Source organism: Barbus barbus (assembly GCF_936440315.1).
Source record: "Barbus barbus genome assembly, chromosome: 36".
Classification (NCBI taxonomy): domain Eukaryota; kingdom Metazoa; phylum Chordata; class Actinopteri; order Cypriniformes; family Cyprinidae; genus Barbus; species Barbus barbus.
This window is the reverse complement of record NC_136714.1, coordinates 22,871,978-22,888,549: the sequence shown is the minus strand read 5'-3', so window position 1 is coordinate 22,888,549 and position 16,572 is coordinate 22,871,978. Positions and strand designations below refer to the sequence as shown.

Here is a 16,572-nt window from a genome sequence, read left to right as displayed (position 1 = left end):
TGTGTGTGTGTGTACTGATGTCCAGAGCTCAGAGGTTAGCAGGTAATGGATACTTCCAGTGAGTCCTTTGAAGTGAAATACTCCACAAAGAAGGCTTGTAAAAGACAGGCACTGATCTCAGTCCATGCACCAAGTTGAATAATTCAGAGATTTTCAGTTTTTGCGAACAGCATGCACACAGATGTTAGAGAATATAGATCAGATTACATGCTCATGTTACTTTGGTTTACATTCTAATTCTTTTATCTAACTTTTAATATGTCATATTTTAGCCATTCCCTCCTGTCAGGTGATTAGTAACATCCTTATAAATTTTCTTAAAGGAATAGTTTAATCAAATTTACTCACCGTTATGTTACTGAATATGTCACATCTTAATGTGGTTCTTTTCCATATAAAGATCATTCATAGTGACATATCTGTCAAAAAAATTCCATAAAATGAAAAAAGTAATATTTGGCTTGTGGTCTTTATTCCTAAATCATGTATTTATTTGGGGGGGGGGGGGGGGTATTATTATTGTTTAAAGTTTATTAGTTTTATTGTATTTTCATTTTTCATGTTTATTTAATTGCATTAGTCATTTTATTTTATATAATTTGTAATTTTATGTGACCTATTATTTTATTTTTATCATTTTTAGTTTACTTTTCCATTTTTTATTTCATTTTATATTTTATTAATTTATTTTATTTTTCATATTTTTAATTTAATTTATTTATTTTATTTGTTATATTCTTTATTTTTTTGTAATTATTTTATTTTGTATTTTATTTTATTTTTTATTGCAGCATGAAGATTCTTTATTGACGATTCTTACTGCAAAGAAATAACATTTTGGGTTTGGATCGGCATAAGAAGGAGCAAATAATGACATTTATTTTCATTTATGGGTTACTGTTCCTGTAAAACTGACTGCAAATCTTGTGTTCTTGATTCTTTTGAGCTTCAGAACCAAAAAAAATAGTGCGAGTCATGTTTCTGTTCAGTCTTGTCTATTCCTATAGTGGGAGTCCCTGAATGATCTATGTGTTTTATTTAACTCTCCCTTCATCAGATTGCCTTGTTGCCCAGCAACACAGAGGTCAATAAACAGATGACCAATGAAAAGATGATGATGACGCATTCATTCTTACCTGGACCTCAAGGGCCACATGGGCCTGCAGGTGAGCTTTGTCAAAATGCTGCTTATTATTCTGTTTAATTTCTCCATTCTTTTCCCAATATCACTCTTTGTAAACCTGTCTCGTTTTATGTCTCTCTCAGGGAGCCCAGGTCCCAAAGGTTCCCCTGGTCCCCCAGGACAAATGGGGCCACCAGGCATGCCCGGTCCTAGAGGTGACATGGGGCCCATGGGGCCCTCACCGGACCTGTCGCATATCAAACAGGGACGCCGTGGCCCAGTGGTACATATCAGTCTTCATAAGTAACCTAAACACTTACCAGCTGTAATCAGTATCTAAAGTGTCACATTTGAGGACTAATGTGCTCTAGTTCATTTTCCAGTGTCTATAATAATTAGCCTAGCATAAGAATACAATCTGATTGCACTACTCCATTAATTCTTGATGTTGCGCGTGGGACACACTGCTGTGTTGTTGTTTTCCAATGCTGTTTGTCTCTGCCGCACCATTAAGTGCTATGAAGATAACTCGCTTTGACTCAGCATTCATTTTGTGACATCTGGGTGGCCTGTGGTTTACATTCTTTAATATCAGTGTAGATGGGTGTCCACATTTATTATGATTTACTAAAGGATGCACTAAAGCAGATTCAGGGTCGTAATGCAGGGGTTGTTCTATTCTATGCCTGGAAATCTACTTACGTGCTAAGGTTTAGTTCTAGTGCTTGTATAACACACAGACTTGTCATTGTTAAATGACCCTTGAGACCTTGAGTAAAGGCCTGTTCACACCTGAACAAGCTAAATGATAAGAAAGTAAACAGTATTTGCAAATTATAATTTTTCCTGTAATAGTCGCCTCACTGGGGGGACTAAGACCCCGTTTTCTGTAAGGTGCTTTCAAAAGGATAGGCGATAGATTTTTTTGTGAAAATTGATATATACCAGGCTGTTTGTGTGTGTGCGTGCATGCGTGCGTGTGTGTGTGGATATAAGCTAAAATATCAAAATAATAATAATAATCATTCATGTTTTACTGTGTACCAATTTGTTTAGTAAAATAATATATAAAACTATCATGGGGAAGTCGTGGCCTAATGGTTAGAGAGTCGGAGTTGTAATCCAAAGGTTGTGGGTTCGAGTCTCCGGCCGGCAGGAATTGTAGGTGGGGGGAGTGAATGTCCAGCGCTCTCTCCACCCTCAATACCACGACTGAGGTGCCCTTGAGCAAGGGCACCTCAGTATCAAGGGCACAAATGATAAATAGATATATATATCTATTTATCATTTGTTTATTTCAGATTTATTTTTAGCAATTTTATTTAACTTAACCTAATTTATTTCAGTTAGTTGTCATGGCAACATTTCTCATTTTCATTGAAGTTTACATTTCATCTTATATTTATTTATATTAGTTTTATACTTCAGTTTTATGTAAGTGACAGAATTTTTTAAATATTATTATTATTATTATTTATTATTTAGTCATTTAGCAGACGCTTTTATCCAAAGCGACTTACAAATGAGGACATTAGAAGCAATCAAAACCAACAAAAGAGCAACAACATGCAAGTGCTATTACAAGTCTTGGTTAGTCTAACGCAGTACACATCATTTTTTTTTTTAAAGAAAACAAGTAGATAGAATAGAAAAAATAAAGCTAGTGTTAGAGAATAAATATGCAATTAACAAATATAAATTATATAGTACATTACTATGTATTATTATTGTAGATTACACATAATAATATAATGTTGTAATATAATTTAATATCTAATATTTTCATTAAATTCTTTTTTGTTTTGTACTTTGTTTAAATTAAATAATATAATATCATATTTTTTATGCTAGACCTATCAACAGAACAAATTTTCTCTATTCTTTGGAGAAAAACATCTGGATAGCAAAATTAATAGTTCATCATTCAAACTGTTAATAATTGACTTAGCCTTTGGCTAAAAATGAAAGATTATCATAATTCAATATTTCAAAAGGGGATGTAAGAGTTAATAGAGATGCATTTTTGTGTTTGAAAATGTGTGACGTGTGTTCTTAGTGCTGGAAATATAGACTTGCTGCTTGATCAGGCATTTAGACATAACCTCTGCAGGGAGTCAGGCCTCCAGGAGTAGGATTGAGCCCCCCTGCAGTTAAAATGATAAACATCACATTACACTTACATTCTTAAGATGCTGAGTAACTTCCTAATTGTTAGTTGCACTTGATCTTCATTGTTGCACAGCGTTTGCAGATTTATTGAGCCAAGCTTCATTTTAGACACAGCATGAAGGTGTTACAGCTCGCTGACCTGTGGTTGCTTTCGACGGTGACACGCTTTACACTTCCTGTTACGGACTGTTAACACTCATTACTCTTTCACACATTCTTCCCCAGACCGACGGACATAATGAATTATCATCTCACACACACACACTTATTCACACTCAAATTACAAGCGCTGTGAATCACAACAGACTTTCTAACATTAACCTTTTCAGCCAAATCATCACTTTGCGGCATGTGTGTATGTAATATATTTGTAGATCTACTGAGCAATTCGGTATGTTGTTGACACTGGAAATGTCTTTGAATGTTTTCTTTAAACACTTCGGATGCATTTGCACTTGAAATATGTTTACTCTAAGGTCATGAGCGCTGAGTAAATCTGTACTGTCTGGTCTCATTTGGGACATAATCAGTTTTGAGCTCTTGTAGCCATGGAATTCTTTGTTTTTGGATGCAGTTCCACTTCGTGTTTGCTTTTACGGGAGGATCTTAATAGTTTCAGCAGCCTTGTAAGAGTGAAACTGGATCAGCAGGTGCAGGATCGCTTTCATTAGCACTCATATCATCTGAAGGGTCTTCGCATTTCTAGCATATGTGGTTGTTGGCTTTTGGACCAATGAGATTGCAACAAAATATCCTGCTTCTCACGGTTGCTTGGGTCTGCCTGGGACAAATCTAGATTTATGTAAAGAGATTGTGTCAATTTATCACACTGTAGCACTGTGAGACTTAATGGACTAATCCAGTTTTTTGACACACATGTTTGTATGTCCTGATCGTTTACATTGACTTAAGACATTACAGACTGCGTTTACATTTAACGCTCTGCCAAGACACAATTTTTTTTTGACGTGAAGTACCATTAACGTTTTTGATGTTAATCATTGTACCATGTCAAAGTGACCCTGCCAAAAAAATTATATACGCAGTCTCAATTTCAAAGATTGCGTACAGTAATATCCCATCATTCATGCAAATTATATCATTAGAGTACAAATCAACTACAAATGTCAGTGACGATTGCTTGGGCATACAGTTGCCACCATGATGCCAAAGTGTGGTGGAGTGGTTGCAGGACGTTACAATACAGACTTTGCATTCTTCTTTGAGTTGTGATGGGTACAATCACAGCCAATCAGAACAGATTTGATGTTTCATTTAGGACCACATTTGAAAGTTGCCCAAATTGAAAATAAAAAAATCCAATCCAACATATTATTTTTTTATTTTTACATGTATGCAGCAATGTCTGTGATATTTTTAATATAGAAGATAAAATAAAATAAAATAAAAAGATCTGATTGAGTGTAAATATACTCTTAAATTATACATTTATTATTATTAAATATTTTAATATTAGTCAATGTGACCCTGGACCACAAAACCAGTCTTAAGTCACTGGGGTATATTTGTAGCAATAGCCAAAAATACATTGTATGGGTCAAAAGTATTGATTTTTCTTTTATGCCAAAAATCATTAGGATATTAAGTAAAGATCATGTTCCGTTAAGATATTTTGTAAATGTCTTACTGTAAATATATCAAAACTTAATTTTTGATGAATAATATGCATTGCTAAGAACTTAATTTGGAGAATTTTAAAGGTGATTTTCTCAATTTTTATATTTTTTGTAAAAAAAAAAAAGATTCCAGATTTTCTAATAGTTGTATCTCCACCAAATATTGTCCAATCCTAACAATCCTTATTTATTCAGCTTTCAGGTGATGTATAAATCTCAATTTCGAAAAATTTACACAAAACCATTTTGTGGTCCAGGGTCACAAATATTCATATTTAACAAAATTACATTTTAAATTTAAATAAAGAATGCAAGTGGCTTTAAGTTCAATTAAACCAACATTCTTACTTTATTTTGAATTAAATAATTGTAAAATTTTAAAAGACTTAAATATTAATAAATTTATTAATTTATAACAATAATATTTTAATGTATTACTTTTTAATTGTAATTTAATTGTATTAATATTTTTCATATTATTTTAATACATTTTAATATTAATGTTATCAATTAAGAAATATAAATTTTTCATTAAAAAAATTATTATTTAATTTTTCATTTAAATAAATTCGAGATTGCAAATTTCATAGTGTCATAGGAGTTTATTAAATATATCACATTAACACTTTAGGCACTTTGAAACTTTTTTAATTTTGTAATTAAAAAATAATTGAAATATTAATATTCTAATATAAATATAATATAATATTTGGTCACACTTTATTTTAAGGTCGAATTATCGCCATTAACAAACCATTAACTGCGACTTTTGCCTCAAACTCATAATTTGCTGCTTATTAATAGTTAGTAAGGTAGTTGTTAAGTTTAGGATTAGGGATGTAGAATATGGTCGTACGGAATATGTGCTTTATAAGCATTAGTAAACAGCCAATATATTAATTAAAGGCATGCTAATAAGCAACTAGTTAATAGTGAGAGTTGGTCCTTATATAAAGTGTTACCTAATGCGTTTATGTATTAATGAATAATTTTATATATATTATTATTCAATTATTTTAGTATTAATTTTAATAAATAAATTTTTATGTTAATGTTATAAATTAATACATCTATTATTTTTAATTTACTTTAAATTATTTAATATTTATTTAGTTAGTAGAGATTTAGTAGAGATGTGACTTTAATAGGACGTCTAGCTGCTATAAGGCAGCAGATTTTCAGCTTTCCAGATTGTGCTATTAGCTCATGCCTAGCCGGGTCACCTCCGCCTCGGCCGGCGTTTGAACACGTGTCCCCCAAACCCCCTGACCTTCAGCTGGCTGACCTCTGACTCTCTGAAGGGGGGCGTCTTTGCAGATGGGGTGGAAACTAGGACGGTAACAGGAAGCACTTCTATATTCCTTTTTTGCTCTTCTAACAGGATCTGTCCTCCTTTTATCATGTTTGATCCCCTGTTGTTTTTGATTGTTGCTTGATATATTTCCTACCATAAAGCTGGTTGTGTGTCAAACTTTTCTTATAGTTTGTGTGTGTAGAAACAATCAATTTTACAGTATACCAGAGCACAGCATTCATCCTACGTCTGGATGTTGACAAATGATAATGGCAATAACAGAGAAAAGGCTGACTGCGTTACTGCACACAGGTTGCTTTCTTTGGCCCGTGTGCTTCTCGAGGTCGACTGTTAACCCGTCCGATACAGTCGACCTTTTGCTTTTAATGCATAGGACCTCATGGCTGAAACACGAGTCATCAATGAAGAAAAATACTGTTGAAGTATTGCAGTAATTTATGAATCCTAGAAACATGAGCCTTTCAATGCTCTGGAGTCGTAGATCATAACATGAATTTAGTTTGAGAGTGCTCAAAGTTTCAGTTTTTAATTTGATAAATGAGAAGTAATGCAGTGTTCTTGGAAAACGCTGTCTAAGGAGCTCCATCTGTGGGATCTTGTAGTGTTTTGCATGTGCATAAATACAAACCCAACATGTGTAGATATGGGCCTCCCCTGTATGTCACAACCGCTCCGGCCATGAACGCATGCACTCTGTGTCTTTACTAAAGGACTGTTGATGTTGCCGCTGGTCCTGAACCAGCTCTCTCTAATCACCCGCATGAAGAATTCAATGCAGTATTTTTAGATTGATGAATCATGTTTTCCATTCTGGTACAAATATGGCTCAGATCTGCCCTAGAGATCTTGACAGGCATGATTTGATGTGTGAAAATATGTGAGAGTTGAATGAATAGGACCATCAAATCTATAATTCAATTAATATAAATATGTCTTTCTTGGAGAGCCTTAGTTTGGCCTTTAGCTGTCATATGGTTTTGGTCAGATAAAAAGCTATTTTATGTAGCCTTTTCAGAAATGAACCTTTAAGCATAAATTCATTCATTCATTCATTCATTCATTCAAAATAAAAATGTATTTACAATATAATATTTTTACAGCATGATAGACTTTTTAAGTTACATTTGTGTTTCTAAACTTTTAAACATGAACAACTATATATTATTTATTTATTTATTTATTTATTTACTTATGACAATTCTAAAGCTGCAAGGTTCATAATTCAAGTTTCCTTAAAAAGTATTTTTATATTAACAAACAAATTACTATATTTCTAAACTGAACTTTTTAAACATGAACAACTGTATATTATTGAATGATTGATTGATTTCCATTCTAAAACTGCAAGTTTCATTAATTAATATTTTTTTATATTTTTTGATTACATTTTTACATCACATTTTTTTAACAATCACATTACTGCATTTCTAAACTGAACTTTTTAAACATGAACAATTGAATATTTTAGGTTCTTTCTATTCTCTTTTATTAGTTAATATTTGTACAGCATGATAAATAATTTTTTAATAATTTTATTATATTTCTAAACTGACATTTTAAACATGAACAATTGTATATTTTAGGTACTTTTAAATATGTATGTTATGTATGTATTTATTTAGCCCAATTCTAAAGCTGCAAGTTCTATTAATAATTTGTGTACGACGCAATAAAGACTTTTTAACAATAAAACATTTTATAAACTGCATTTTTCTAATGGTTTGCTTGCTGTTTCATGACTTCATATTAATTGAGAAACCACATGTAACATTTGTTTATTTTATACATTTATTTGTTACATACTGAAGGCAAACTGTTGATAAAAACTGTGATGAATAAAAGTATAATAAAGTATAAAGTATACATCTTTTCCTTATGCAGTCATAAAAAATTCAACCTATATATTTGATGGCAAAAAAGTCAAGTATTTTTTAAAAGATATGTATGGTTGTGTGTTTAATCTGGATGTTTTTGTGTTTGTTCGTAGGGTCCAACCGGGGCTCCAGGGAGAGATGGCATGAAGGTACGATATGTTTTCGGTCTATCTTTATCTCTGTCCACTACTTTTCAAAGCTGTGACCAAGGGCTGTTTTCCATGTGTGGAATGCAAATATTTGGAAAAACAGGATAAAGATGTTTAGGATCAATGGTGACCGATCACTAATGAAATAAACTCTTGGATGGCGTCGGGTCGATGACCAAAGGCCAAAATGTTCAAATATGACATCATAGATGGCAGGATGAATTGCAGATATTTTAGATTGTCAAAACACCCTTATTACGTTCTTGAAATAGCAAATATGATTAGTCCAAATATTGAGGAAAATTATTAAGGGATTTCACAATACACCACAGAAAATCATGGTATATTAAAGCTTTGATATCATATATTTGTATTGTTATATCATTGTATATTTTTATATAACTCCCAAAGTTTGTGATCTACAGATATTTTAAAGATATCAAGCATAGCACAGTACTGTAGTTAATTCTCAAGTCTAACCATAACATGTGATCTGCCAGCTCATGGTCTAAAAACTGTACTAAAACAGTACCAAAAAAATTTACTGTTTTTGCTAAATATTATATCAAAAGTTATAGAAGAATTGAGGTAGGTCTTTTAAAGCCAACTAGACTAGGCTTGGAGACTGGTTTATAGACAAGCTCTACATTAAAATACACTAAATATAACTCAAAATGAAACCAGGAACATTCTTTTCACAATTATACAAATGTATATGCAAATGTTCGAGATATTGCAAGTGCTCATGAGTGCATATATGATATGTATTGCATTACTACATTTTGCATTACGTATATGATTTTTTGCATTACTGCAGCGGTAAAAAGTTGCCTTAAATGTCTATTCTAGTGATGTAACAATATATTCTCACAATATATTGCAATACAAAAATGTAGCTATATGTATTGTTGATAGTGACAGTTCGTATTGTGTATAGTTCCCTCAAAATTAGGTATATATACACATTAGTGCTGTCAATGATTAATCGTGATTAATCACGATTAATCGCATTTAAAATAAAAGTTTTTGGTTACATAATATATGTGTGTACTGTCTATATTTATGTATGTATGCATGTGTGTGTGTGTGTGTATATATATATATATATATATATATATATATATATATATATATATATATATATATATATATATATATATATATATATATATATATATATATATATATATATATATATATATATATATATATATACGTATATATATATATATATATATATATATATATATATATATATATATATACGTATATATATATATATATATATATATATATATATATGTATGTGTGTGTGTGTGTGTGTGTGTGTGTATTTAAGAAAAATTTTATGTTTATATATTAAATATATTTATAAATTATATAAATTATATCAATATACATATATGCATGTAAATATTTATATATACATATATGCATAATAAATATACACAGTATGCACACGTCATGTAAACAAAAACTTTTATTTTGGATGCGATTAATCATTTGACAGCACTAATATACAGGTGCATCTCAAACAATTTGAATATCGTGAAAAAGTCAATTTTTTTACTGTAACTTATTTCAAAAGGTGAAACTTTCATATATTCTACATTCATTACATGTAAATTAAAACAGTTTTAGAGCTTACAGCTCATTAAAGTCCAGTGTCTCAAAATATTAGAATATTTGCTAAGATCAGTCAAAAAAAGGATTTGCCAAGCAGAAAAGTTCAAGTTCTTTAAAGTATGTTCATTTATGCACTCAATACTTGGTCAGGGCTCATTTAGAACAAATCCCTGCATCAGTGAGGTGTGGCATGGAAGCGATCAGCCTGTGGCACTGCTGAGGCACTATTGAGCCTTCAGCTCGTCTATATTGTTGGATCGACTGTTTCTCATCTTTCTCTTAAAATATCCCATATATTCCATATGGGGTTCAGGTCAGGCATGTTGGCTAGCCAATCAAGCACAGTAATATCATGGTCAGCAAACAACTTGGAAGTGGTTTTGGCACTGTGGGCAGGTGCTAAAGCCCCGCTGGAAAAGGAAATCAGCATCTCCATAAAGCTTGTCAGCAGATGGAAACATAAAGTGCTCCAAAATCTCCTGGTAGACAGCTGCATTGACTTTGGACCAACACCAGCAGACGTCACGGCACCCCAAATCATCACTGACTGTGGAAACGTCACACTGGACTTCAAGCAGCTTGGATTCTGTGCCTCTCCAGTCTTCCTCCAGACTCCAGACCTTGATTTCCAAATGAAATGGAAAATGTACTTTTATCTGAAAAGAGGACTTTGGACCACTGAGCAGTCCAGTCCAGTTATTTTTCTCCTTAGCCCAGGTAAGATGCTTCTGACGTTGTTTCTGTTTTAGAAGTGGCTTGGTAGCCCTTAGATCTTGCTTAGATACATCATGCATTCTATCAAATACCAACAGATAAAAAATCAACAAGTGGCTGACTCTTATAATGGGCCATGTTTGGATCTTCCAACCGGACAATAATCCAAACAAAAACCATCAGAAACAACACAAAAATGGGTCACTGGGCACAAAACCAAGCTTCTGCTATGACCATTCCAATCCTCTGAACTGAACCCTGTAGAAAATGAGTGAGGTGAACTGAAGAGAAGAAGCACCGTCATGGAGCTGGGAATCTAAAAAGATCTGGAGTGATTCTGGATGAAATAATGGTCTCTGATCTCTTGTCAGGTGTTCTCTAACCTCATCAGGCATTATAGGAGAAAATTTAGAGCTGTTAAACTGGCAAATGGAGGTTTCAAAAAGTATTGAATAAAAGGGTGCCGTTAATTGTGGCCAATGTGTATCAGAGAAAAACATTTATTTCATAATAATATTTAGCAAGAATATACTTTAGCAAGAAGCTGAGCGTAAAGGTGGCAGTGGTCATCTTGGAGGTGTGTTTGGGGTCGTTATCATGTTGGAATACTGCCCTGCGGCCCAGTCTCTGCTTCAGTATGTCACAGTACATGTTGGCATTCATGGTTCCCTCAATGAACTGTAGCTCCCCAGTGCCGGCAGCACTCATGCAGCCCCTGACCATGATACTCCCACCACCATGCTTGACTGTAGGCAAGACACACTTGTCTTCGTACTCCTCACCTGGTTGCCGCCACACACGCTTGACACCATCTGAACCAAATAAGTTTATCTTGGTCTCATCAGACCACAGGATATGGTTCCAGTAATCCATGTCCTTAGTCTGCTTGTCTTCAGCAAACTGTTTTCAGGCTTTCTTGTGCATCATCTTTAGAAGAGGATTCCTTCTGGGACAACAGCCATGCAGACCAATTTGATGCAGTGTGCGGCGTATGGTCTGAGCACTGACAGGCTGACCCCCCAACCCTTCAACCTCTGCAGCAATGCTGGCAGCACTCATACCTCTATTTTCCAAACACAACTTCTGGATATGACGCTGAGCACGTGCACTCAACTTCCTTGGTCGACCATGGCGAGGCCTGTTCTGAGTGGAACCTGTCCTGTTAAACCGCTGTATGGTCTTGGCCACTGTGCTGCGGCTCAGTTTAAGGGTCTTGGCAATCTTCTTATACCCTAAGCCATCTTTATGTAGAGCAACAATTATTTTTTCAGATCCTCAGAGAGTTCTTTGCTATGAGGTGCCATGTTGAACTTCCAGTGACCACTATGAGAGAGTGAGAGCGATAACACCAAATTTAACACACCTGCTCCCCATTCACACCTGAGACCTTGTAACACTAACGAGTCACATGACACCGAGGAGAGAAAATGGCTAATTGGGCCCAATTTGGACATTTTCACTTAGGGGTGTACTCACTTTTGTGGCCAGCAGTTTAGACTATAGGGCCTTTCGCACTGCTTTAGTTCCAGAACTAAAAGTACAGTACTAAAGTACTGGGACGATTTTGTGCGAACTATTTCCCAGTACCATTTAAAGGGTTGCATTCGCACCAACAGTGGGTACTAAGTCACATAAGCCGGTCGACAGCAACGTCATTTGTATGCGGCGTTCAACAACATAAACAAAGAAGAACAACGTTAACAACAGGAGGATTGAGGATGCAGTATATGTTTACACAGTGTTGTAAATCATGGCAGACGAGGGCATTTTCGTACGCGTTTAGCCAATCAGCGTACACTTATGTCACGGATAGTTCCTAGAACTGTTTTAGACCCTACTCTGAAGTAGGAGCTAATTTAGTTCCTCCAAACGGAGTTCCTGGAACTAAAACCGTTCCTAGTTCCCGCGGTGCGAACACGCCAAAAAGTGGGTAGTTCCACAATTAGTTTGGGTACTATGAAAAGGTTCCTGCGGCGCGAAAAGCCTTATTAATGGCTGTGTGTTGAGTTATTTTGAGGGGACAGCAAATTTACACTGTTATACAAGCTGTACACTCACTACTTTACATTGTAGCAAAGTGTCATTTCTTCAGTGTTGTCACATGAAAAGATATAATAAAATACTTACAAAAATGTGAGGGGTGTACTCACTTCTGTGAGATACTGTGTATATATATAAATGAATATAAAATAAAAATATATAAATAAATAACTATTTAAAACTTTTAAAATGTATGTAGTCCTTTTCTCGTGTACAGTAATACCAAAATGTAACTTTTTATTGAACAGTGCTTTTGTTAACTGTTTATCATACAGTAAGTTTTAGAAGTAAAAAAATATATATATATATATATATATATATATATATATATATATATATATATATATATATTTACACCATTTCAGCTTTGTTTATGGTATTGTGAGATCAATATCATGTATCGAACTGAATCATGACATGAGTGTATAGTTACACCCCAAGTCAGTGCAATAAACCAGATGTTATTATTCAGGTAGCTAGCAATAAATATGTCAACAGTTTAACTAACTTTAACCAGATTGATTGTCCCTTGATTGTCTGTAATTGATCTACAAGAGAAAACTGTCTAGAAGTAAACTCATTACGGCCTTCAAATCAATGCCGATAATTCAGAACATACCTGTGTCACTTTATGAACTGCACCTTCAGACATTTCAGAAAACAACACAACCGAGCTGGCTTAGCCAGAAGCGTTTATGTTCACATATTTAGGTTTCAGGCCTACATAAGCACACTTTTCTAATGTTTTGTTTATTTTCTGACATATGTGTGCTTGCAGAGGTTCAAGGTTGATCCGTGTTTAGTGTGTGCACTTCTTTTACATGTTTGTATAGAAAGTTTTTGTGGCTTTGTATTCACAAATCAAAAACATCTGGGCCGCTTACTACCTTTCCGTGAACCCTGACCCTACATAATCCCCACAGAGGGGTCAATATCTGTGTGGTACCTACTGCCATACCTCAGCCCAAATGAGCTAGAGACCAGGTTCAAATGGTGCGCAGAAACACTGCTAAGATAACATTTATATATAGACTCAGATGCTGAATAAACTTGTTTCTGTCTTTTGGTTTTATATTGTATTGTGTAGTGATTCAGATGCTGAACGATGGAGTAGAGATGTCTGATTTCGACGTGGCCAGCAATGGCTTGTTTTCTCACGTGTGATCGTGTTACTGAGAGATAGCGGGCAATAACTGTCCCGTTGGACTTCTCATGTCTTCTTTACTGTAATCCTGCTAACCCAAATATTTGTTTGGTTTCTCCAGGGAGAGAGAGGGGTTCCCGGCCCTTCCGGACCTCCAGTAAGAACTTCTTATCATGGCACTTTCTCTCATGGTTCTTATGTCTGAAATATATTTGTCTGTGTTAGTCTCTCTCACTCTTACCTTTGATCACTCTTCATCTGTCTATCTGTCTGTCTCCCTCTCAAAGCACTAAAACAGACATCTTATTGTGATTATTAACAAAAGCAGGTCTAGAGGATACATTTTTCTTGAAAACAGACCAAAAAAACTATTCTGCCCCTTGCAAACTTTTCCGTGCCTTTTTATACTTAACTGGATAAGGGTTGTGCGCCACAAGAAAAATAGATTATAAAAAAAAAAAAAAGGTTATGAAAAAAAACAATAAATGATATCTAAATTTAAATTAAAATCAAATCAAATTACATTTGTTAAAAACAGTTGAGCTATATATCATAATTTTATATTTATGTATGTTTTTTAAATATAAACAAAATATTTTAATAATATTAATTGATAATACTAGTAAAAATCATAATTCATTAACACATGTATGTGATTTTTGTATTATGAATTTTGTGTATTTAAATAACTTTATGTATAAGCCAACTCTTTATATTTTTGGTTTCTACACTTTTTCTAACTATATGTCCGTATGTGTAGTTGTTATATTTGAAATTAATTATGTAGGCCTAGGAAAATATTTTTCTCTTCTAAAATAATGTATGCAAAATCACTGAAAATATGGGAACTTTTGCAGAAGATTTATAAGTCTTACCATTGAAATGTTATAATTAAAAAAGATATTTTAAGGATAATTGCATAAACAATAACATAAATAGAAAATAATAATAAAATAATAAATGATTGTTATTTTAATAAATAATAAATTATTGTTATTTTAATAAATAATTATTATTTTAATAAAAGCATGCAAAAACTGGAAATAGGAAACTTGAAATAATGGGCAAATATTTTTTTCTATTTTCAGTGATTTTGCATGCATTTTTTCAACAAAATTCCAACAAATGGGGAAAACTAAGCTCTGAATCTATAAATCAAGTATCCAAGCTCAACAGGTAGGGAGGAATAGCTCATACAGAAAGATATACAGAAAGACAGATGGTATGTTGAAAATGTGACTCATCTGTATTTTACATGATTGCTTAGTGCCCATTTCTGTTAATCCTGTGGGTGTGGGACAACTCTTACTCCAGCGACCTGTAATTTCATGTGATGCGTGTATGTGTTTTCAGGGCCCGCCAGGATCCTTTGACTTCCTGTTACTCATGATGGCTGACATTCGTAACGACATCGCAGAGTTGCAGAACAAAGTGTTCAGCAGACCGTTGCACTCTGTAGAGGATTTCCCATCTGCCCCGGACAATTGGAGGGACACCCAGGAAAGCCTGGACTTTGGCTCTGGAGAAGACTACAAACCCCAGATCCTGCCTAAGAGTACCAGGAAAAGGAAATTGCCCCGGACCTTAAATAATCCAGATTGGCAAATTTAAGATTGCCCTCGAACAGTGCCAGAACTGAAAGAACGAACTGATTATAGAGAGAATGAGTAGTGTAAATATCACAGAATGACTGCTATTTAACTGTATACTCGCTGAAAAAAAAGGCTGAATGTATTTCATTGTATGAAATTTATATTTTTATAACATAAAGGATGTACATTTTGTATTTTTGGGCATTTTGAATGTGTCATTTGTCAACCAAATAACTAAGAGGACATATACCATTGTTATCTTGTTCTGGGGCTGGATTCACGGAACATTAAGAATAAAATTCTTCTTAACTGTTGTTTTCTTATTTTTTAACTAAAAACGTTAAGAATATTTTGTAGTTCAAAAAAAAAATTTTAGAAAAAAAGAATCTGAAGATTAAGTTAAGAAGAGCTAAAATTCTTAAAAAGAATGTTTTCCAACTTCAGTCCCTGAAAGTAAGACTAATGGTTTTATTGGGTTGTTTCAAATATTAAGCATTGAAAAAGTATAGAATGTGCCACACATTACCATTTAGTCCATTTTTTTATATTATTTGAAAGAAATTAAGTTTTATTCAACAAGAGTGCATTAAATTAATCAAAATTGACAGTAAAAACTTTTGCACTGTTACAAAAAACTGTTTAAAATAAATACTGTTCTATTCATTAAAGAATACTGAAAAAAAATATGTATGACTGTTTCCACAAAAATGTTAAGCAGCACAACCGTTTTTAACATTGATAATAAGAAATGTTTCCTGAGCAGCAAACCAGGATATTAGAATGATTTCTGAAGTATCATGTGACACCGAAGACTGGAGTAATGATGCTGACAATTCGACAATTCAACGGTAGTGCATATACTTACATGTATTATATGATATAATAAATATAACTACAACAATATTTGACTTATAATCTAGTAGATTTGAATAGTTGCATGTGCGCCATTAACCCTTGAAGATTAGAATTGCAGTACCACACATTGTATAAATTTGTTTAGCTTCTATGAACACGTAATGAAAACAAACTATGTCTACATACAAAACTGATTTCAGTTTAGAAGTTTCTTTGAGTTTACTCTTTTAGTCACACTTCAAATCCAGGCCAACAAATCAGCGGTATGAAAGCGGGCACTCTTCAAAACATTCAATTCAATTCACACTCATGATTCAGCCATTTTCAACAGCTC

At 33.6% G+C, this 16,572-nt stretch overlaps 1 protein-coding gene across 2 annotated transcripts in view; it reads left to right on the top strand.

The window, feature by feature from the left end:
- LOC306856147 (collagen and calcium-binding EGF domain-containing protein 1) overlaps nt 1-16,279 on the top strand; it is a 64,667-nt gene extending 48,388 nt beyond the window's left edge. For both annotated transcript variants that reach the window (XM_079395189.1, XM_079395190.1), the window contains 5 exons: nt 1,058-1,166; nt 1,267-1,406; nt 8,232-8,267; nt 13,913-13,948; nt 15,145-16,279. In XM_079395189.1, the coding sequence (XP_079251315.1) occupies nt 1,058-1,166; nt 1,267-1,406; nt 8,232-8,267; nt 13,913-13,948; nt 15,145-15,402 (579 nt within the window). In that variant the 3' untranslated portion in view covers nt 15,403-16,279. The remainder of the gene's footprint in view (nt 1-1,057; nt 1,167-1,266; nt 1,407-8,231; nt 8,268-13,912; nt 13,949-15,144) is intronic.
- The last annotated feature ends 293 nt before the right edge of the window (nt 16,280-16,572 follow it).